General features: G+C 40.8%; 1 protein-coding gene across 5 annotated transcripts in view; it reads right to left on the minus strand.

The window, feature by feature from the left end:
* Positions 1-25,457, minus strand: part of LOC138763077 (copine-9-like) — a 461,486-nt gene that overhangs the window by 235,388 nt on the left and 200,641 nt on the right. For all 5 annotated transcript variants that reach the window (XM_069936658.1, XM_069936659.1, XM_069936660.1 and 2 more), the window contains one exon: positions 24,967-25,006. In XM_069936658.1, coding sequence (XP_069792759.1) covers positions 24,967-25,006 — 40 coding nt within the window. The remainder of the gene's footprint in view (positions 1-24,966; positions 25,007-25,457) is intronic.

Consider the following 25,457-nt stretch of genomic DNA (forward strand, 5'->3'; position numbering starts at 1 on the left):
ATTTCTGGTGGAATTCTGATTACAACCTGTTTTCTCATGCAGATGTCAAGCAATCAAATCAGAAATATGAAATTCCTTAGCTAATATAATTGGATGTTTCATTTCTGGCATTATTGCCTTTTCCAATCTTCCCCCTACTCCCAATGCATCATTTAGATTTAGCTTGTAAACACGACTTGCCTTTGTAAAATTCAAATTCTTCAATTTTGATATCTCATTATCAAACATCTTCCTCTAACAAAAATGAATCACCTCCAAATCAGCATTCACCTACTCATTAACTGTTCGGTAACAGCTCTTTTGAGACTTCAGATTCTTTCTTGATAAGATGTAAAAAAGATAGTTTTTCACCCAAGAATCCAGGCTACTGTCATTTTCCAAATGAAATTGAAGAATAATAACAAATTAATTTAATAATCAGATCATTCTTATTAGATATTTGAATAGTATTCACACTAGTGATTTGGATTTCTGGATCCTCCAAAGAAAATTCTTTAAACTCTTCTGGATTTTGAGGCCATTCTTCTTGAGATTCTGAAAGAAATTGAGAACAGAACCCAAGTGTTGGCTCTTTTCAGAGATGATTGAACTTTTGATCCTTGTGAAGCCACGTCAGCTGGATTATCCACTGTTTTAGCATATCTCCACTGATGAGCATGCAAAACCTTCTCCATCTCGTTAATTCTATGTCACAAAGATACAAAACCTCATGGTTTTGTTATTAATGAATTTAAGTACTGATGTACTATCAGACCAAAACACAGAATCTTCCAAGTCCATCTGTAATTTTCTTCTTAACACACAGTGTTCATTTTGCTCACCATAGTAGTGGCAGTCAATTCTATTCGAGGTATGGTGATTGGCTTTAATGGAGCCACTCTGGCTTTTCCCATTACAAATCCAGAAATGTACTTGCTCTTGGTTATTTTGCAGTAGTAAATAACTGAAAGTACCGAAACCACCTTCGCTTGTGTCAGCAACATGGTGTAACTGAGAAAATGTGGCAATTCCAAAGTCTGTAAATTTAAAACATCTCTCAACTTCAAAACTTTCTAACATTTCAAGACTCTCAATCTAATTCAACCAATCTTGTGCGATGGAATCTGGTAGAGTTACATCCCATCCAAATTTTCTTCTGCACAATTCTTGCAGAATTTTCTTGGCTATTAATAATACTGGTGCCAATATTGCCAAAGGATTATATATTGAGCTTATGATCGAAAGAATATCTTTTCTTATCAAAGGCCGTTCCTTCGAAAGTTTTGAATTTGAAAACATCAGATTGAACACACCATTACACTCCCAGAAATCTTTCGACAGGTAGAACGTCACATCCAAGATGTTTTATCTCCTTTGCTCTTTCTGTCTGAGGAATAACAGCCAACACATCTCGACTGTTGCTAATCCATTTGGTGATGAAGAAACCTCCTTTATTACAGATCTCTTAACTCATGATAAAGATCTATTGCTTCTTTTTCTGAAACCACTGAAGTGAGAGAATCATCAACATAGAAATTATTTCTGATGTTTATAGTTTGAGAATGAAATTGCTCTTCATTATCTTCAGCACATTTCCTGAGAGCAAAATTGCACAAATCGATGATGAAGTTGCTCCAAATAAATGAACTATCATTCTGTATTCAATCATATCTTTACTGTAATCGCCATTAGGCCACCATAATAATCATAGAAAATCACGATCTTCTGATGGTACTTTCACTTGATGAAACATTGCTTCAATATGTGCTGCAAACACAATAGGGTCTTCACAAAATCTTATCAGAACACCTATTAAAGAACTGGTTAGGTCTGGACCTTGTAAAAGTTGAGAATTCAATGAAACTCATAGAAATTATGCTCCACAATCAAATACTACACAGTTTCTCCTTTTGCGGATGTATAGCTCCATGATGAGGTAAATACCATTTTTTACCATCTTTATGTTCCAAAATATCTTCCAATACCTTTTTTACATAACCCTTGGTTATCATATGACATGGCTATATTCCAAATAAAAGGAAGTATTTCTTTTGAATTTTCTCTTTAAATTCAGCATATGCTGCTCTGAAATTATTTTATTATCTAGCATACAAATTTCTCTTTCCTTCAAAGGTGATGCTGTACAGTAATGACCATCAACATGTTTAACAGAATTTGAAACTAAATCCAGAAATTGCTTTTCCTCCTTTGACAGTTCTTGAATATCTGTGAGACATTTAGGGAAATCAATTTTAAACTGTTGTTCCCACAGATCATTTGACAACTGAAATTCTGTTGACATTTACATTTGACAACTTCTGATCATTCTTCATTTTTCATCCTGATGGCCCATTAATTGCCCATCCAAGCAACATTCTCAAGGCATAATGTCTGTCATTTTGACTCCTTATTACTTCTAGAGGTTTGAGAGCCTTGATACATCTAATCCAATTAACATCTCAATTTGAGCATCAATCGTGGGTAAGCAAATGTCCTTTAGATGATCCCACTGTTTGATATCATCCTGGTAGGGAATTTTCTCCTTCTTCACAGGGATCGTCTTACAAGTTATACACTTGGAAGATCGCAAAATTCATTGCGATTCAATTTGGCAATCTGTAAAACCCGAAACTATATTCCCACTCACATCCCACTTTAGTTTCAATGTTCCTTTAATCATGCATTGTCTTCAACAAGATTTGTGATTTCTTACCATGAAGTTTATTCATGATTTCAACAGTACAAAACGATGTGGTACTTCCTGGATTCATTATGAAGTCTTTCTTAGCTTTAGCACAGGAACTAGTGAGAGACCTTTGTCACTGGCCCCAGTAAAACTATTTGTCTGAACTGAAGCAGAGGTATTATCTTTAACTGTTTTTTAAAGGGAAAGGTACAAATTTTTTTTTGAAAAGGATTTAGTCTTTACAGGAAGGAAACACAGTCATGAAGGGATTTTTATGGAAGATTTGTAAGGTCATCATGGGTACGATGGAATGCTCTGTGCTGAAATGATTTCCAATGTCCAGCTGCAAAGCCCTACACTGCAAAACCTAAAGGGTTCCTAATGGAGAGGCAACACCACTTAAAGCCTTCACCATACATGATGCACAGTGTAGTGCATAGTGCCTTACCAAGATGCAACTCAAACAGATCAGTCCCAATATTTGCCGGGGCACTGCAGGTGGACAGGGGGCACCCAGTGAAAAACAATGGCTGTGGAAGAAAGTCTGAAATCCCGTGCAGGTAAGAATGCCCAACCTATGGACAACCCGACACGCAAATGATATTAAATTCAGAAGTCTGACGCAAGTACATATGCTCCTTCCAATTACCTTTGGTAATTGTGCTTTGGCATCAGCCTGACACATTCATTGAGCCACTCATTGTTGGACGAGATCCAGGGGTTTTGAAAGTCCGACTTGTGGACAAAATCAACTTCTGCTCATCAGTAACAACTGGACTCGCCACCCTGCGCATTTAAACACACTCCCTGATTATTTATGTTTGCTTAATTCTACGAACCTGCAATAAAAACATGCATTCCGTCATCACTGGCAAAATGTTCCAACGGTCTGACAAGGTCAGGGGGTTATGAGCATGGCTTGTGGGAGAGGAGTGTGGCAGCAAGAAGGCAGGGAAGAAAAGATTACCAGACGATGAGACCACCCCCCCCCCACCCCTAACCCAAAGCAAATCAGAAGGAAGGTATTGACACCAGAAACCCTGGTAAATTTCCACAGAGGTGTGCTGGAAAGTATGCTGACCAGTTGCATCACGGTCTGGTATGGGGACACCATTATCCCTGGGCATAAAGCACTGCAAAAGGTAAAAAGGTAGTGGACTCAGACCAGGACATCACAGGCAAAACCCTCCCCATCGAGAACATCTACAGGGAACACTACTACAGGAGAGCAGCTGCAATCATCAAGGATCCACACCACCCAGCACATGCTCTGTTCTCACTGCTGCCATCAGGAAAGCGGTGTAGGTGCCACAAGACTTGCCCCATCAGGTTCAGGAACAGCTGCTGCCCCTCCACCATCTGACTCCTCAATGACAAACTCAATCAGGGACTCTTTTAAGGACTCTTGTGCACTTTATTGATTTTTTCCTCCTTGTATTGCAGTTTGTTTAGATTTCTTTACGTGTACATTTTGTTTTTGCACTGCCAAAAAGTGGCAATTCTGCCTCGCCTCAGGGTTGTATGCATGCTGACAATAAATCTGAACCTGAACAATCCTGGAGAAGAGGACGCTATCCAATCTACTGTACCTCTTTGCATAGCAAGACAAACAGTTTATTTCCCAGGCTCTTGCAATTTATTCGCCTCTAGCTTCACCTTGAAAGTTAGCAGCGAATCAGTTTCCTGCACCCTAAAAGATACAATATCCTTTGCATGAAGATAGAAAGTCACAAGACTGTCATCACACAATTTTCTTTGTGGTCACATCAGCCGAGATGCCTGTCGAGATTTATTATCTTAAATGCCTCTGGGTAAAAGTGCAGTAGAAATAATGTATTTCATTGGTTACAGATGGAGCATAGACTGATGATAGTATTTTGGATGCACTAAAAATTGCTCATTGTAGACAGAGTCTGACTAATCATAAATAGAAGCCCAGTTCAGACAATGATTTTGTTTAATATTGAATTGTTTATTAAATATTAATAGTCTCACTACAGAGAAGAGGTGGAAAATCTTGTGAAATGAAATCTCGCATGAGTATCAACCAGAGTCTCAACGTGGACAAGACGAAGGAGAGGATCGCAGACTTCAGGAGGACCAGGAACGACGACCCTCCACTACACATCACAACTCTGTCATAGAGAGAGTGGAGAGCACCAAGTTTCTTGGAGTTCACTGAATTATCGTGGACACTCAACATCTCATTTGTCAGGAAGGCCCAACAGCAACTGCACTTCCTGAGAAGACCAAAGTGGGCAAGTCTACTGACCACCATAGAAGCTCTATCAAGAGTGTCCTGGCCGGCTGCATCACAGTGTGGAACAGTTGCTGCAGAGAGATGGATCGAAGGTCAATTCACATGACCATAAGAGCGATACAGAGGATCACGGGTGTCTCCCTTCCCCACCCCCCCCCCCAAAATCGAGGTGATCAACTGGGAAGAGGATGCACAAAATTACTGAGGACCCCCTTCCACTCTGCACACAGAACCTTTCAGCTGCTCCCGTCAGGGAAGAGATACAGGAGTATCAGAACCAGCACCACCAGGCTGAGGAACAGCTTCTTCCCATGGGCAATGAGAAGGAACTGGTCCCACTAACCATCCGAGACTCTCAGTTGTATAAAACAATATTTATTTATATAGATGAAATACTTGTCCTGCATATGCATTGTTTTTCTATATGTGTGATATGTCTAGTTGTGTATTTGCGTGTCTTTCACTGACGACCAGGGAACACTGTTTCGTCAGGTGGCAATAAACTTGGCTGGTTTCTTTTTTCGATGCAGACTTTCTTATGGATACACATTTAGAATACAGAAAGGATACATCGAGGCATTGAGGGCCAGTTACCTCGGGTCCTTTTTTCTGTTTATCCCCATTTTGCTTTCCCCTTGTTTGGAAACTCAAATGCCAGGAATGCTGAAGGTTGCAGACAAGGCAAACCTTCCAACCATCGAAGACAGCAACGCGAGGCACTACCTCAAGGTGGCGGCCAACATCAAAAATCAACCTGGCCTTGTTCTCTCTCTTCCACTGCTACCTTTGTGCAGAAGTCTGAGCCCCACTGAATGTTTAAACCACTGTCCTTCAACAGACAGGAGAAAATACAACATGCACTGTAGCAGAAGACAAATGACCTCCATTATCAGTATTCACACCCCAGCAGTGGAAAACAGTCAGCTTTCTCTGTCTGTACTTAACCTACAATGAATGTGCAGTAAAAATATGCAGCATTGCCATTTTCACCTCGTCAGTTTTGAAGCTTCATGATATATATATATATATATTATATGGCAATCTCAGTTCCTCAGCAATCGACAGAAATAATTCACCTGCCCGGATCGATCTAAGGTATTGGATGAGATCTTGGGAGAGGAATCCACTTGTGTCGAATACATAGTTCAGCACTACATGCACATTGGACTTAGTTTCTGAAATTCCACTTAATCATCGACAGCATTTTACAATTTGCAGATGGCGGTATATCATACATTTAGATCTACCAGTCCGAGGGGGACTTTCTTTATTCTTACACTTCATGCCCATTGTTTAAAATTGGACGCAAAATGCTTCAGGGTCTCTTGGCTTCTTTTAGCTGAGACTGTCTCCATCCCAAACTCCACAGGTCAGGAAGTCAAGCCCCATTTCATGTTAAGGTTGATGGGGAAGTACACAGGATCGCTGCTTGCTTCAGTGATTATGGGTACACGTTAAAGATCTTGTAGATGCACCAAGAACACAGTTCATCCACTGATGGAGCTAAAAACGTCTTTCCATTAATACACTGCAAACTATCCCATTGTAAAACATTTCTGCACCAATTCTCACAATGCAAATAGTCAGTTCACTTTTAGAGTTCTGGGTGGGAAGAAGTTTGAGATAATTCTGGAAGATGTAACAAAGCTATCCAAAACATTTCTTAAACTAAATGCCAAATCTGATTAAATATATACCTTTAGATTGTTCCCCCTCCACCTCTTTGGTCTAAATCAGCGGATTTTAAACTTTTTCTTTCCATTCACATACCACCTTAATTAATCCCTTTGCCGTAGGTGCTCTGTGATTAGTAAGGGATTACTTAAGGGGGGGAAGTGAGTGGGAAGGGAAGGTTGAGAATCACTGCTCTAGACCCAATTGTTACTGAATATTTTTGGTTGAGAAAAACTGTCATTGGCCCATTTCCTTTGGAGTTATGAAACTGTGCACATAATGAGTCGATGAGGGATGATTAAAATGGTTTTCCAACTTTTTCTTTCCACCCACATCCCACCTTAAGCAATCCCTTACTAATCACAGAGCACCGATGGCAGAGGGAATACTTAAAGTGGTATGTGGGTGGAAAGAAAAAGTTTGAAAAGCACTGGTATAAATAAATGTTTCAATCCTAGATGTGTTGAAGGATGTACTGTTTGCCCATGGCTGCTCTGGACACGCTGCAAGATTGGGATAATCAGCCTCGACAGGCTACTCAGGAACGCCACTGCCTCATTTCAATCCTGCCTGGCAATGACCCACAAATACTTTCCAATGTTGGTCTGAATGAGGCAGAGATGATATGGGCAGCAAAAGCAGCTTTCTATCCCTCAATGGGAACCAACCGGGAGAGACACTGTCAGCTGAGAGCAGATAATCCCAGGGACACCACAACTGATCATGAGACATTCTGAATGAGGATGAACATTTTCCACTGGCACATTCCCAGCAGATCAGCTTGCTACTAGAATCCTTGGTGCTTCATCTGTCAAGGAAGCAACCTGTGCAACCTGCCCATGCTCTGGTTCAGTATTATAAGAGTTACGGTAAAATGCCTGTTATCCGGAATTCAAGCAACCAGCAAAAAAAAAAAAGCATTCGCAGAAAATAAATAGTTTAAAACTGGTGTGCCTCACCATTAGTTCACCAATCACACAAGATGCAACCTCAAGCAACCGGAAAATTAACATCCGGCATCTACCACTCCCCATAGGTGCCAGATTCCAGGGGGTTTACGGTCATCAATGCTATGCACTCCAAGTTCTAAGTGAGTATCCATTTCAAAATGGAAATGAAATATTTCAGATTCATCAATGATCTGAGTAGACGAGGCCATGATTAGAAAGGAACATGGTGTTTTGTTTACTGAGCCTTATTAATCAATACATGATTTATACAAATGTTCTAATACACTTTCAAATTTAGACATACAGCACTATAATCGGCCATTTCAGCCCACGAGTCCATGCCACCCAATTGGCCTACCAGTACATTTCAAACTGTGGGAAGAAACTGGAGCCCACAGGGAAAGCCTTACAGACAGCATGGGATTCAAACCACTACACTAACCATGGTGTTGACACATCCACACTAGTTTTTCCTCAAAAGGCTTTGTAGGTATTTATAGATTTGGGGTGGGGGGTGGGGAGTGATACACAAAAGTACAAATTCTATCTACCTGCTACAGAGAGTTGGATACAGATTGCCCCTTCACTTCCACAAGTCATCAGGAAAAGCTGACCAGTTGTACTGCTCAGAGATCTTCTTCTGATCAATTGGGACCAGGGTCAGAAATGTACAAGGCTTGGCAGTATTTCAACATCTCTAATGAGCTTGTGATTATACCTGCAGCTGTCCAACCTCAATCTGCAACAGGAGAGCTCTCCAACACAGATGTCAAAAACAAGCTGTACCTGAATTAAGTTAAAAACAGATTAAAGTAAAGCTTCAGGAGACTGTTGTTCAATAATGAATTCTAACTAAAGATTCCTGTGCTACTATTTAAAGAATATGTACCTGCATCGATTCTACCATGAGCAAACAACTTAGAACGTGAGGAAAGACAAGGATGAAGTTAAATGGGAATATTTATTAACCAAAAATAGACTTTATTCACAATAAATTATTTACAGAAAGGAAAATCTCCTTAGTTTTGTATCCAGACACTTCCATCATCGTACAATTCTATTTACACCAGTGGTTCTCAACCTTTTTCTTGCCACTCACATCCCACCTTAACCAATCCCTATGCCATAGGTGCTCTGTGATTAGTAAGGGCTTGCTTAAGGTGGGATGTGGGTGGCGAGAAAAAAGTTGAAAAACCACTGTTTTAATTGAACCCAATTGTCTTCTTATGTTCACGGTTTCATAACTCCAAAGGAAATGGGCCAATGACAATTTTTCTCGTGCCAAATATTTCAGTCAAAATTGGGTCAACAACAGTGATTCTTAACCTTCCCTTCCGACTCACATCCCACCTTAAGCAATTCCTTACTAATCACAGAGCACTTTGTAGCATGACTGAGAGCACTCGGGACCAGAGAGAGTGCAACACTTTTATTCAATAAGAATGACACACAGGGTCTGTGGACTGAACTTGGGTTTTGGTGGCGGGTCCAGGATTTATATTGGGATATGCGGGGGTCGGAGCCAACCCTTAGGGCATCACACCAATAGTGAATTCCCAGTTGAATACATTCGCCCCTTCCTTTTGAATGAACCCAGCAGGTGAAAACAGAGAACATCGGGTCGTCAAAAAAATATTTACAGGTTCAACCTGTCAGGAGGTTTGGAGATGCGGGCAGAGTGCCGCAGTGTAGGCGGGCACCTGGCTCCTGCCCTCCTGTGGTTCCAGGACCTCAGGGCGTAGGTGATCCGGCTCTGGTTGAGGGGTGGCTGGAACCACTTTCTGAGTCATCTCACCTGAGCCCCTTGTTGTTACCCAGGGAACCCTGAGATAGTGCTGACTCCCTTGGGGTGATGAGCCCTCAGTTCTGGCGGATGCCAGGTCCCTGATCGAGACAGTGCCCTTCCTGCCATCTGGGTATGCCACATAGGCGTAAGTGGGGTTGGCATGGAGGAAGTGCACCTTCTCGACCGGGGTCGGGGGTCGGATTTGCTCCTCACGTGCTTTCTGAGCAGCACTGGTCCTGGTGCTGTAAACCAAGCTGGGAGGGTGGTCCCTGACATTGACTTTCTCTCGAAAGAAAACATCAGCTCGTGCGGAGTCGCATTGGTCGCAGTGCAAAGTAGCGACCTAATGGAGTGGAGCACTATGGGTAGGACATCCTGCCAGCATGAGTCTGGAAGTCCTTTGGACCAGAGAGCCAATTTTACAGCCTTCCAAACTAAGCATTCTCTTTCTCAACTTTTCCATTCCCCTGGGAGTTATAGCTCGTTGTCCTGCTGGATGTAATGGCTCTCACCAGAAGAAACTGGTGTAACTCTTCACTCATAAATGATGAGACCAGGTCGCTATGGATATAGCCAGGATATCCGAACAGGGCAAAAATACAATCTTGGGCCCTAGTGATGAACAGCGTGGATGTGTCTGAGCAGGGGATGGTGAACAGGAAATGAAAGTACTCATTAATGACAGTGAGAAAGTGCACGTTCCCGTTCATGGAAGGGAGGGATCCCTTGAAATTGACACTGAGCCATCTGAAGGGCCTGGATGCCTTTTTCAGGTACGCCTCCCTGCACTCAGTGCAGACCTGGCATGACCTGGTAATTTCCCTGACATCCTCAATTGAGTCGGGTAAATTGCGTGCCTTGAAAAAATGAACCATTCGAGTGATGCCTGGGTGACAGAGCTCAATGCAACTGGCCAGTGTGTGCCTAAGCACATCTTCCTCTGGACAGGGCATCTGGAGGCTCATTGAGGGAACCAGATTGGTAGACTATATCATAGTTGTAGGTGGAGAGTTCGATCCTCCATCTAGCAATTTTATCATTTTTTAAATTATGCCTCGTTTTGTGTTATTGAACATGAAAGCCATTGATCGCTAGTCTGTGAGGAGGGTGAATTTCCTGCCCAGTAGGTTGTGCCTCCAGTGCCTGATGGCTTCTACAATGGCTTGAACCTCTTTCTCCACTAATGGATTCCGAAGCTCATGACCTTGTAGGGTCCTGGAAAAAAATGCAACTGGCCAACCCGTCTGATTAAAAGTTGCAGCCAGGGCTACGTTTGAGGCGTCACTTTCCACCTGGAAAAGTACATTCTCATCCACCGCATGCGTGGTGGCCTTCACAATCTGGCTTCTGATGTAGCTGAAAGCAATTTGAGCTTCAGCTGTCAGTGGAAGGAAGTGGTTTGTAAGAGGGGATGAACCTTGTCTGCATATTGAGGTATCCACTGGGCATAATACGAGAAGAAGCCCAGCCTCCTCCTCAAAGCTTTCATGGTCTTTGGGATTCGCCAACAGGGGGCGCATCCTGTCAGGGTCAGGGCCAATGATGCCATTCTCCACCATGTAGCCCAAGATGGCTAAGCATCTAGCCCTGAACAAACTTACTGCTGCTGTAAGTGAGGTTCCGAACCTCAGCTGCGTGAAGAAAGATCTAGAGATTCGAGTCATGGTCCTCCAGAGAGTGGCCACAAATGGTAACGTTGTCGAGGTAGGGGAAGGTGGCCTTCAACTTAAATTCATCTACCATTCGGTCCATCTGTCTCTGGAAGATTGAGACCCCATTTTGATAATTGAAGGGAACCCTCTGGAACTGATAGAGTCTCCCGTTAGCCTTAAAAGCAGTGTAGGGATGGTACTCAGAATGGATTGGCAACTGGTGGTAAGCACCTTTAAGGTTGATGGCCGAATAGATCTTGTACTGCGCAATTTTGTTCACCTTGTCCGAAATACAAGGGAGGGGGTATGCATCCAGGAGTGTAAAGCAATTAATGATTTAGCTATAGTCAATTACTAGCCTGGACTTTTCTTCCCCCTTTACGTCAACCACCTGAGCTCTCCATGGGCTGAGACTGTGCTCGATAATGTTCTCATTGAGCAGTCACTATGTCTCAGCTGTGATGAATGTCCAGTTCTCTGCGCTGTAGTGCCTGCTTTTTGTAGCTATTGGTCTGCAATCAGTGCTCAGATTGGGGAACAGAAGGGATGGATCTATATTCAGTGTGGAGAGACAGTAAATGGCATCAGAGTTTTGGGGCCTTCCACAGAAATAAAAGTTACAGAAAAGTGAGTATAAAGGTGGAAAGAAGATGGCGACAAAAAAAGAAAAATCAAAATCAACGGTAAGAAGAGAGGAAGAGAAGACAACGTAGGAAGAAGGAGAAGGCCTTACCTGTTCGAAGAGGCCCGCTGTGGAGAGAGAAACCCGCTTCCTCAGGTCAGTAGAAATTGGACTACAAAAATGGCTCGCTGAGCCGAGTAAAAGTGCGCAACCGCGCATGCGCATGAAAAAAAACACACCGACGGGAGGGGGGACCAGCTGGGGAGTCGATCTCCACAGCCGGCAACGACAGCTGCAGAACACCTGCAGCAAGAAGAGAACACAGAAGACAATGGAAACAAGAAAGAAGAGAAGAAAAGGGCAACAAAGAAACAACAGATGGCCAACCCAGAGGAAGAAGAAGAGGAAGAGTACAGTGAAATAGAAGAAGAAGGGAAAGGCAAGATAAAGGATATACTTTCTCTTGTTAAAGGATACATGGAGTCATTTAAAGAATGGCAGACACAGGAATTTAATGATTTAAGAAGAAGAATAAACAAAACAGAAGAGAAAATGAACAAAATAGATATGACCTTAACAGAAATGGGAAAGAAAATGGACAGGATGGAAGAGCGGGCAGTAGCAGCAGAAATGGAGGTAGAGGACTTAAAAAAGAAATTAGAGGAATCTAATAAAAAAGTTATAGAGACACAAGAACTGTTAGCTCAGAAAATAGATATAATGGAAAATGATAACAGAAGAAATAACATAAAGATAGTGGGCCTTAAGGAAGATGAAGAAGGCAAGAATATGAGGGAGTTTATAAAAGATTGGATCCCTAGGATCCTAGTATGTCCAGAACTACAGCAAGAAATGGAAATAGAAAGGGCACATAGAGCATTGGCCTTTAAACCACAACCACAACAAAAACCAAGATCTATTTTAGTAAAATTCCTAAGATATACTACAAGAGAAAAGATACTGGAGAAGACAATGGAAAAAGTAAGAGAGGGCAACAAGCCACTGGAGTATAAAGGGCAAAAAATCTTCATTGATCCAGATATAAGTTTTGAACTCCTAAAGAAGAGAAAGGAGTTCAATACAGCAAAGGCGATTTTATGGAAGAAAGGGTATAAATTTATACTAAAGCATCCAGCGGTATTGAAAATATTTATTCCAGGAAAACAAAACAGACTATTCTCAGATCCAGAAGAAGCACGAAAATTTGCAGAACAACTACAAAATAGACGGAGAGATGAAGACGTGTAATGAGAGTTAAAATGATCACGATTGATATGTATGTGGGTAAAGAGGTATAAGAGTGTATAGGTATAATGTGCATACGTGAATGTATCGGTACTTAGAGGAAAATATAGATAGTCTAGACAAGAATTAATAAGGGAAGGTAATGGAATAGAGAGAATAAGGAGGGAATTAAAAGAGTGACCTTTGTTACATATGAAAAGTGAAATCTTTTCTGGGGGGGGCTGGGTGGGGGGGAATAGCGGTCACTGCAAAATCAGTTGATGCATGCGAGTGAATTCGCAAACCCAAATGGAGAGGGGAGATGTGGTTGTCCGACAAGGGATAAAGGACAACTCAGGAGGGGAAGGGGAGATTGGGGCTAAAGAAGTTATAAATAGGAGAATAAGGAAAATGTTTGATGTTTTAGGAATGTTGTCCTATAAAGGGTTTAAAATAAGAAAACAGAAATGGAAAAGGAGGAAAGGTAATGATGGAAAAACGGAAAGGGAAGATAAACAAAGTATAAAATGGCTACGTTGAACTATATGACTTTAAATATTAATGGAATACATAACCAAATTAAAAGGAAGACACTGCTAAATTTACTGAAAAAAGAAAAAGTTGATATAGCATTTGTCCAAGAAACACACTTAACTGAATTGGAGCACAAGAAATTAAAGAGAGATTGGGTAGGACATGTAACAGCAGCATCGTATAATTCAAAAGCAAGAGGAGTGGCTATATTAATTAGTAAAAAAGTGCCATTTAAAATAGAAGAGGAAATAATAGATCCAGCAGGGAGATATGTAATGATAAAATGTCAGATATATTCGGAGTTTTGGAATCTACTTAATGTATATTCACCTAACGAAGAAGATCAAAAGTTTATGCAAGATATCTTTTTGAAGGTAGCTAATACGCAAGGGAACATACTAATAGGAGGGGATTTCAACCTGAATTTGGATTCAAATATGGATAAAACTGGGAAAAAAATTAACAGAAAGAACAAAGTAACCAAATTTATAATTAAATCAATGCAAGAAATGCAACTTTTGGATATATGGAGGAAACAAAACCCAAAAGAAAAGGAATATTCATATTACTCGGCTAGACATAAAACATACTCAAGAATAGACCTATTTTTGTTATCAGCTAGTATGCAAGATAGAGTAAGAAAAACAGAATATAAAGCTAGAATACTATCGGACCATTCACCCTTAATATTGACAGTAAAGCTAGAGGACATCCCTCCAAGAATGTATAGATGGAGATTAAACCCCATGCTACTTAAAAGGCAGGATTTTAGAGAATTTATTGAAAAACAATTAAAAATGTATTTTGAAATAAATACGGAATCAGTGGAAGATAAGTTTATACTATGGGATGCAATGAAAGCATTCATTAGAGGGCAAATAATAAGTTATGTAACCAAGATGAAGAAGGACTATAATCAGGAAACAGAGCAGTTGGAAAGGGAAATAGTAAATATAGAAAAAATATTTGCAATGAAGGAAGATACAACTAAAAGAAGAGAATTTGCGGATAAAAAAATAAAATATGAAACATTACAAACATATAAGGTGGAGAAGAATATAATGAAGACAAAACAGAAATATTATGAACTGGGTGAAAAAATGCACAAAATCCTAGCATGGCAGCTTAAGACAGAACAAGCTAAGAAAATGGTATTGGCATCAAGGAAAAAAGACAAACAAATTACATATAATCCAAAAGAAATTAAGGAAAACTTTAGAGAATTCTATGAACAATTATACCGAACTGAAAACGAAGGGAAAGAAGGGAAAATAGATGAATTTTTGACTAAAATTGAACTACCAAAACTACAAATAGAGGAACAAAATAAATTAACAGAACCATTTGGAACAGTAGAAATACAAGAGATAATAAAAAATTACCAAATAATAAGACACCAGGAGAGGATGGACTCCCAATAGAATTCTACAAAACATTGAAAGACTTATTAATTCCGCTCCTCCTGGATGTAATCAACCAGATTGATGAAACACAAAGCTTACCAGATTCATGTAAAACAGCAATAATTACAGTAATACTAAAACAAGGGAAAGATCCACTCTCACCAGTGTCATATAGACCAATATCTTTACTAAACACAGATTATAAGATAATAGCTAAACTATTAGCAAACAGATTAGCAGAGCAGGTACCGAAAATGGTAAATTTAGACCAAACTGGATTTATCAAAAAAAGACGCACAACAGACAATATTTGTAAATTTATTAACTTAATTCATGCAGTAGAAGGAAATAAAGCAACTGCAGTAGCAGTTGCTTTAGACGCAGAGAAGGCCTTCGACAGAGTAGAATGGAATTATTTGTTCAAAGTATTGCAAAAATTCAGTTTACCGGAGAAGTATATTAATTGGATTAAAGCATTATATAAGGGACCGTTAGCGAAAGTGACAGTAAATGGACATGTATCAAAACAATTTAACTTAAGCAGGTCAACGCGGCAGGGATGCCCACTATCACCTTTATTGTTTGCGTTGGCTATAGAACCACTAGCAGAATTGATAAGAATAGATAATAATATAAAAGGAATAAAAATAAAAGACAAGGAATATAAAATCAGTCTATTTGCGGACGATGTTATAGTGTACTTAACAGAACCAGAACTATCAATAAAAGAATTATATAAGAAATTGAAGGAATATGGAGAAGTGTCGGGTTACAAGATAAACGTAAATAAAAGTGAAGCAATGCCTATGAATAATGCGTACTTCTCAAAATTTAAGAAGGAATCTCCATTTAGATGGCAAATGCAGGCAATAAGATACCTAGGTGTACGAATAAACAAAAATCTCGGCCAATTATACAAACTCAATTATTATCCACTAATGAAAAAATTACAGGACGATTTAGAGCATTGGAAAGATCTACCACTAACACTAATAGGAAGGATAAACTGTATTAAAATGAACATTTTTCCAAGGATATTATACTTATTTCAGGCATTGCCAATACAACTGACAGAAAAATTCTTCAAAGAGTTAAAGAAAATAATAAGGAAATTTTTATGGAGAGGGGGGAAACCGAGGATAGCACTGGATAAATTAACAGAAGGGTATAAACAAGGAGACTTACAATTGCCAAACTTTAAAAATTATTATAGAGCCGCACAATTAAGATACCTATCAGATTTTTATCAAACAAGGGAAAAACCAGACTGGACGAGATTAGAATTAGATAAAATAGGGGAAAAGATACCTGAACACATATTATATAAATGGGATGAAAAATTGGTACAACATAGAACTTCTCCAGTATTACATCATCTCCTCAATATTTGGAAGAAGATTCATGTAGAAAGAAATAAAACAAATTATCAATTACCAAAACTAATATTGACGCAAAATAAGTTACTCCCTTTTACAATAGATAACCTTTCCTTTAGAGAATGGGAAAAAAAAGGGATTAACAGAATAGAGAATTGTTTTTCAGGAAGTAGATTCTTATTCTTTGAACAAATGAGAGATAAGTACAATATAACTGGAGATACAGCGCTGGCATATTACCAACTGAGATCCTACTTGAAAGATAAATTAGGAAGCAATTTGAGTTTGCCAGAGGGAAGTAACCTTGAATATGTGATTACAGATACAATGTTAATCAAAAGATTTATAACAAATATGTATATTAAACTGCAAGAAAAGGAGAATGAGGAAACAAATGGTAAAATTAAACAAAAATGGGAACAAGATTTAAATATAAAGATAAAAAAGGAAACATGGGAGAAATTATGCTCTGGGACGATGAGAAATGAATAAATACGAGGCTACGTATGATACAATATAACTGGCTACACAGACTATACATTACACCTCAAAAGTTAAATAAATGGGACCCAACAGTATCTGATAGATGTTTTCGATGTAAAAAAGAAATGGGAACAACAATTCATGCAATCTGGACATGTGAGAAAGTAGAAAAATTTTGGGAAGATCTCAATCAGATATTAAATAAAATAACAGAAAACAATATACCAAAGAATCCAGAGATCTTTCTTCTAAGTAACATAAAAAACCAAAGAATTTGGAATTGATTTGGAGGATGCACAAAAAAGATTTGTTAAGATAGCCCTAGCCGTAGCAAAAAATGTATTATGTCAACCTGGAAATTGGAAGATAATCTGAAAATACAACAATGGTATATAGAAATGAATAAATGTATTCCATTAGAAAAAATTACATATAGTTTAAGAAATAATATTGAAATATTCGAACAAATATGGGAGCCTTACATTAAATACAACAGTGAAAACCTACCGGGGACAATCATTACCTAAGTTGATGGAAGGAGAAGGAAAGAAAAGAATGGACTCAGTAGAATTTCTGGTGTATTTTTGTTGAATGACAACATTGTCTGACTGGTTTAATGTAACCTAGATTGTATACCTAAAATGGATGGGGGGGGGGTGGCTTGGGAGGAGTGGGGGGGGGGAGAAAAAGTCACTGTATATGTGTGAAAAAGAAAAAGTGTGTAGCATGGCTAATGTGATTTATGGTGTGAAAAATAAAAAAATTTAAAAAAAAAGAGTTTTGGGGCCTTCCGTTCCGAATCGTAATGGAAGGGAGAGGACCAGAATACTCTTGGGACATGTTTTTAAAGTAACACAAGAAGTCAAGACCCAACAGAACTGGAGGACAAAAATTCTCAATTACATACAATTTGAACTTACAGAATTCTCCCTCCTGTAAAGATAAAATGAACCATACAATATTCTTTAATATTTACAGACTGTGTATGGGACACTAATAAATACACTAATTAGCGGGATACACTTTGAGATTGAGATTTTGGACTGCCTCTACGTCTATGAAGCTCTCAGTCGAGCCAGAGACAATTAAACATTTCAGTTCATGCCTGTTAACTGGCACCTTTGTCATGGAATTGTTCAGTTGGTGTGGTATCTCCTGGTCCATCACCATCACAGGCAGGACTCAGGAGACACTATCATTCCCCTCGCTGGGGTAACTCCCCCCTTTCAGATCCTTGTGCAGGCAAGAAGGCGGGGAGCACTAGGTGCAGCAAAATGGCCGCCCTCCTCCTCCTTCTTCCACCAAATGACCATACAACACCTTTTTGGGAGTGCTTCCACAACTGGCTCGTCTATGTGTAATCCCAAAGGATATTCTGAGCCTTTGACTTGGGTCGTGCTTGACTGTCACCTCAGTGAAGCACTAATTTGAAATGTGAGCCCAGATTAAGGGTCCGAAATTGAGCTCGAACCGTGTTTTATTTTTCAGTTAAAAACACATTAATGCTGGAAGAACTCAGCAGGTCTCGGAGCATCTATGCTGAGATCCTCCAGCATTTCTGTGTTTTTAAATACAATCACAGCATCTGCAGACTTCTGTGCTTGTTTCAAAGGCCAAGTACATTTGGTGACATGACTAATCCATATAACTGATATAATTTTTTTCTTTGGCTTGGCTTCGCGGACGAAGATTTATGGAGGGGGTAAAAGTCCACGTCAGCTGCAGGCTCGTTTGTGGCTGACAAGTCCGATGCGGAACAGGCAGACACGGTTGCAGCGGCTGCAGGGGAAAATTGGTTGGTTGGGGTTGGGTGTTGGGTTTTTCCTCCTTTGCCTTTTGTCAGTGAGGTGGGCTCTGCGCTCTTCTTCAAAGGAGGTTGCTGCCCGCCAAACTGTGAGGCGCCAAGATGCACGGTTTGAGGCGATATCAGTCCACTGGCGGTGGTCCATATAACTGATATAATTTACAACTTATAAATAACTTATATAAATTATAATTTATAAATCCTGTTTAACATGTCATATCTATTTCTTTTCTCTGCATGTTATGAGGCTGTTTTTAAAGAGTTTTGTCAGATTTCTCCGTGACACCTTTAACATAAGAGTACTTGCAGGCAGATAGACAAATCTGTGAAAAATTGACAGTTTTGTCCCTTTCATTATGGAGAAATACACCATGTCGTGCACACAAAAGTCACAATAAGATTTGTTCCAGCCGCTACACTGTGCACTAGATTCCACAGCTGTACATGCATTGAATCTGGCATCCTCAATTTTTTTGCTAGATTCACAGGATGCCACCTGGGATTGACGCACTCATCGACCTCAGTGTACACTGAGGGACAAAGCTCCGCATTTTGTCAAATTGATTTGTGCTTGTTGCCAAGGCAGGCTACTCTCCAGATCTGATTCAGTTGCTCCTCAAGAGAGATTCAACGACTGGAGTCCGTCTGCAGACTCCACAACACGACAGGCTGGAACCTTCCTCAGTGGCCCTATCCTAAATTCCGCTTCTCTTTCTGAAAAGTAGATGAACTCACCTTCTGCTTGTCCAGAATAAGAAGATCCGAATCAGCATTAAAAGAAGAAAGAGACCATTAGTGAACTTATAATGGCAGAGTGTGAGCAAAAACGCTGCGCTAACCAGTGAGTTGGGGCAGGGAATATGAAGGAGATCACAGTGAGCAACTATACGAGGAAGGTCAGTTTACTCAGAATCCATTAAGAAGAAAAATACATGATAGAAACTACTGTAACTTTTTTCCAATAAAAGCAGCATATCTCTTAAAAATCCAGTGAGTGGAGTATAGTTACAAATAAATTTAGTTCACAACTATGTGGTCACCAGAATTAGCACGGAAATTAACCCACCATTTGTACTTTGGTTAGGAATTTATGGTGTCACTTCATAATCTTTCATAGAGAATGGAACGACGTGGAATCCTTCAGTTGATGATGAGAGACAGGACATCTTAGGTTTGTCTTCCTGGGAGCAGACACATTGATGATTTGGAAGAGGGGAACAGAGCGTAGTGTAGGCAAGTTTGCGGATGATATTAAATTGAGTGGAAAAGCAAATTGCACAGAGGATGTGGAGAGGCTGCAGAAGGATATAGTTAAGTTAGGTGAGTAGGCAAAGGTCTAGCAGATGGAGTACAACGCTAGTAAATGCAAGGCCATCCACTTTGGTTGGAAAAATAGAAGAGCAGATTATTATTTTAATGGTGAAAGACGGCAGCATGCTGTCGTGCAGAAGGACTTGGGAGTGCTTGTTCATGGATCGCAAAACGTTGGTACAGCAAATGGAATGCTGGCATTCATAACTAGAGGAATTGAATTCGAGCAGAGACAGGGTACTGGTGAGGTCGCCCCTGGAGTACTGTGTGCAGTTCTGGTCTCCATACTTGTGGAAGGAAGTACCTGACTTGGAGGCAGTGCAGAGGATGTTCACCAGGTTGATCCCGGAGATGAGGGGGTTGACCTATAAGGAGAGGCTATATCACCTTGGATTATACTCACTCAAATTCAGAAGAATGAGAGGAGATCTTATAGAAACATGTAAAATTATGAAAGTGATAGATAAGATAGAGGCAGGAATTTTTTTTTCACTGGTAGGTGAGACCAGAACTGGGGACACAGCCTCAAGATTCAGAAGAGTAGATTTAAGTTGGAGATAAGGAAAAACTGTTTTTCCAAGAGAGTAGTGAATCTAGGGAATTCTCTACCAAGGGAAACAGTTGAGGCGATTTCATTAAACATATTTAAGGCTCAGTTAGATAGATTTTTACATAAAAAAGGAATTAAGGGATCTGGGGAAAAGGCAGGTCGGTGGAGTTGAGTCAATGATCAGATCAGCCAAGATCTCATTGAATGGTGGAGCAGGCTCGACGGGTCAGATGGCCGACTCCTGCTCCTATTTGTTACATTCTTGTTACCATTATTCCATGTAACTGTGAGGACATAGTTGGGATAGATGGTGAAAACCCTTTCCTTTTGACGAGAGGAATTTAACTACGGTGGCTTGGTTTGAGGTATTGAGGTAATGAATAGGAGATTGAGAGGAGGCCTGAAGAATTGTCTCACCAAGAGGATGGTTGAAATCCGCAAGGCTCTGCCTGCATTGAAATGATATTTCAAAAATATTTGGATGAGCATTTGAAACACCGTGGCCTATTGATAGGAAATGAGGTTAGAATGGAATGTACTAGATGTCTGGCATGAGTATGGTGTGCTAAAGGGTCCATTTCCATCCTATGTGACATGATTGCTGTGATGATCACATGGTTACCTAACAAAAAGCACACCATCAGACAGTTGTGAAGTGAAATGGACATAGTAACAGTACCTGGACAATACATGAGCAAAACGAGGAGCTACACGAGTGCGGTTATCAATGCTTGTTGGACTTTGGGCAATTGAAACACACTGGTGAAAGACACTCAATCCTCCAGTCACCAGCTTGATGGATTTAGTGAAATCCAGTGAAGCCACTTGATGGTCTCATTACACACATTAGGCTTACAATTATCATCCAAACACATTTGCTGATCTTAGAGCACAGCTGAGCTGGAACAGTAGTTGCAATGAGAAGAGTATGGAAAACATGCTTGCTAGTGGGTACAATCAATGATCAGTGGGGTGGCATGTTTGGCGTAGTGGTTAGCGTTACATTACAGCGCCAGCGATTGGGACCAGGGTCCGAATCCCGCGCTGTCTGGAACGAGTTGGAACGTTCTCCCTGTGTCTGCATGGGCTTTCCCCGGGGGATCCAGTTTCCTCCCACTGCTCGAAACGGACTGGGCGTGTAGGTTATTGGGGTGTAAATTGGGTGGCACAGGTTGTGGGCCGAAATGGGGACTGTTACCATGCTGTATGTCTAAATAAAACAAAAAATTATTTATTTTCCTTTTTACCTGATCGAAGTTCTCTGAGGAACATTGAATAAAGGAATTTGCAGGGTCCAATATTTGGATAGTAAGATGCTTTGTGCTAGTTTTTCAAGCATTACAGACCCAAGTAGAAACAGTTAAGTTGAACATTTGACTCAATTACTTCACATTGAAGGTGCAATTTACAAGATTGTTCCCAGGCTGGGGGATAATACCATGACCCTGAAAGTGCAAAGTACAAAAATCCCTTGTTTTCTGCTGGAAATTTTCACTCAAAAAAATAAATGGACAAAATTTGACAGAGAGCAAGCCTATGATGGTTGAAGCCATTGCATTCATCAGGAAATCTGGAAGAACAGTGATGTTTAAAACTCTAAATGCAGAAGTCCCTGAAAGGCATAACATAAATGGTGAAATGTTGGCCTTTAACTCAAGAGAGCTGGGATAGCCATGGGGATGGAAGTGATTAGACTGAAGATGCAAGATGGAGGCCATGTTTTAAGTTACAGAAAGCTCTGACTAGACCCCATTTAAAGCAGGGTACCTGCAAAGAGCTATCTTAGGGACACAGTGTGAATTCTCCAGAATGGCCAGGAATTAAAGGATAAATGATGGAGACAGGTTGCTTAAACCATACATAATCTCTTGATCTTAGATGTTTGGAAATGATTCAACTAGAGTACTTAAAATGAATTGCTAGGAAGATTGAGAGAAAATACTTGCTCTAGAGGGGTATCCAAAACAAGTCAGGGTTGGCCTTCAACTGAAAAAAGTTCACTAGTTGGTGTCATCAGGAAATTAAGGGCAACGCTGTTAGAAACAGCAGTTAGCGCAAGGCTATTACAGTGCCAGTGACCTGAGATCGAATCTATCACCGTCGGTAAAGAGCTTATACGCTCTCCCCGCGACCTGCTTGGGATTCAACCGTGTGCTTCAGTTTCCTCCCACCCTTGAAAAATGTATGGGGATTGTAGGTGTATTTGGAGGGCACAGGTTCACAGGTTGGAAGGGCCTGTTACTGTGTTATATCCACAATTTGATCATTCTTCATATAAAGCAGTGGTTCTCAACCATTTTCTTTAAATTAAATTTAAATTAAATTTTACATTTTTAAAATTATTTGAATTAGGCATACAGCACTGTAACAGGCCAATTCAGCCCTGCGAGTCAATGCTGCTCAAATTACATCCCCTTTACCTACACCTCGGAACATTTTTGAAGGGTGGGAGGAAGCTGGAGCCCCCAGGGAAAACCCACGCAGACACGGGGAGACCCACGCAGACACTCTCCTTACAGAGAGTGCGGGATTCAAACACCAGTCCCAATCGCTGGCACTGTAAAGGCATGGCACCAATCGCTAGACCAACCCTGCCACCTGTTCAGGATAACTCCACGGAAAAGCTTAAGTTGTATTTTTGTTGAACAGGAATGTTTTGAGCAAAGGAGCCTTTTGAGCAGGTGGAAAGAGTAGAGGTATAGATCAGCCACGACCCACGTGAAGGGCAGAACAAGCTCATGGGCATTACGATAGCCCGAGTTAATTGTATTGGCCCTTTTGGATGAAACCCCAAATAACTAAAATTATATCAGGCAAGGTAATGGTTTCATGGAGTAGAGAGAGAGGTAGCACAGAAATAGGCTCTTTGGTCCACCTGACTCCTGCAAAACATCATCGACCTGCATGACTGTGCCAAACATGCCCCTGATAAGTATCCCTCCATCCCCTGCAAATTTTATTTGCCCATCTGGAAGTCTCCTGCATACTAATATTGTATCTGCTTCCAGCGCTACTACTGGCACCCCGTTTCATTCACCTGTGTAAAAATATTTTCCCCACACATCTCCTTTAAGCTTCCTCTCCCTCACCTTAAATGCACACCCTCATGAGGCTTTTACCCGGGAGAAAGATTCTAACTCTCCACCTTATCAATGCCTCTCACGATCTTTACGCACCTTTCGCAGCCTCCCACACTTTAGAGGAAACAAACTGAGTTGGTCCATTCTCTCCTTGTAACTCATACCCTCTGCACCAGCCAACATCCAGGTAAACCTTTTCTGGAAGTTTTCCAAAACTTTCTTGGAATGAGCACACAGTATTCCAAGTACAGCCTAACCAAAGTTTTGTGTAACGCCAACAATACTCAATGCCCCACCCAATGAAGCTGAGCATACATATGCTGTCTTTACCCCACCCCTAGCTACTTTCAATGAGCTATGGACCGGGACCCCTATGCACATCAATGCCCTGCCATTAACTGTACAAATTCCACTTCCAGTGCAAAATCACACACTTGGCTGGCTTAAACTCCATCTGCCAATTCTCTGCCATAGCTGGGCACCACACTGTCCACAACTCCATCAATCTCTGTTTCATCTGCAAACTTACTTAGCCACCCTCCTACTTTTTCCATCTGTCGTTCACGTACATCACAGACGGCATGGGTCCCCACACTGATCGCTGCAGAACACAAAGGCCTCCAGCTTTCCACCACTCTCCCCTTGTCTTCTGTGGGCTGCCAATTTTGCATCAACCCACTGCGGACTCCATGCTTCTGATTCAGCCTATTACGAGGGGCCTCGTCAAACACTAAAGTCCACGTAGACATCATCCACTGCCCTACTCTCGTCAACTACCCCACAAAAGTCAAATAACTTCTCCCTCACAAAGCCTTGTTGACTGACTCTAACTTGATCATGGCTTTCCATGTGTGTATATATCCTATCCCTAAGTATCCTCTCCAAAAGTTTCCCTCCCACTGATGTGAGCTTTAGTGGCTTGTAATTTTCTGAAAATCTTCCTTTTTTCCCTTCAGTAAAACATTAACCACTCTCCATTCCTCTGGAAAGAGGCCCCAGAAATCTCTTTACTTGCCTCTATGAACAACTGGGGATATATCTCATCAGGATCATGGCTCTTGTCCACCTCAATGCTCCTCAAAAGTCACATCACCAGCTCTTTCTTGATCTCAAAGTGCCGAAAAACATAAACATTCTCCAAACCATGCTCCCTGCCACTGTCCAAGTCCTTCTCCTTGGTAAACATCAATGCAAAGTATTCTCTTGCTACCTCACCCACTTGTTCTGACTCCAGCCATCAATTCCCTTCCTCTGTCCTTGAGTGGACTTCTCTTCTCCCTCACCATCCTCGTTTAATGCCTTGGGATTTTCTTTCATCCCGCTGCCATGGTCCTTCCCCCAAGGTATGGAGTGGCGCAGCAATAGGGTCTGTGGCACCCCAGCTGAAGTTTCTATACCCTTCCCTCCCCAAATCTATGGCTGGTGTGTGTGAGTGAAGTGGAGATGTTATGACGTATCGGGCCAGCTGTACCACAGCACCATGGCCAGGGTTAGGACTATTAACTGTACATGCCACTTGAGTGCGGCCCATCTACCAAGCTGACTGAAATTACTGACTGCCCAACTACAAAGAAGTGACTTTTCAAACTCACGTGTTTTGAAATATTTGTGCTCCTTGAATGGACACTGTACCTGCAAGAGTAAGACAACAGTCAGATTAAACATTAAAATATTAAAGACAACTCACTGCATTCAACTGATACACGACTTGTTCTGAAACCTATGTTCATTGCTGAGTCAGAAATCGGCCAACTAACTTCTAGATATAAACAATGTACTTGTGCCTACATTGTTGCATCACAAACATTGACAAGTCACCTCTGTGACCTTTAGAAACAGCTCTCTCATGGCTGATCATCTATCCCACTGAGAATGAGGAGCACTTTGCTCATGAAATCTCAGCAATGATTTGTGGCTGGCTGATTTCAGCTTGAGTGTGACTGGGCATAAGGTCTGCACAGGAGGGCAATGATATATTTATGGCCTCCTCCATGAATTTCATAAGGATCTCAATGTATTGGCTGGACATCAGTCACCATTTTGATTTTCCTGACTGCACGGACATGAATTGCAACTTCTCTTT

The sequence above is a fragment of the Narcine bancroftii genome, chromosome 5 (assembly GCF_036971445.1).
Source record: "Narcine bancroftii isolate sNarBan1 chromosome 5, sNarBan1.hap1, whole genome shotgun sequence".
Lineage (NCBI taxonomy): Eukaryota > Metazoa > Chordata > Chondrichthyes > Torpediniformes > Narcinidae > Narcine > Narcine bancroftii.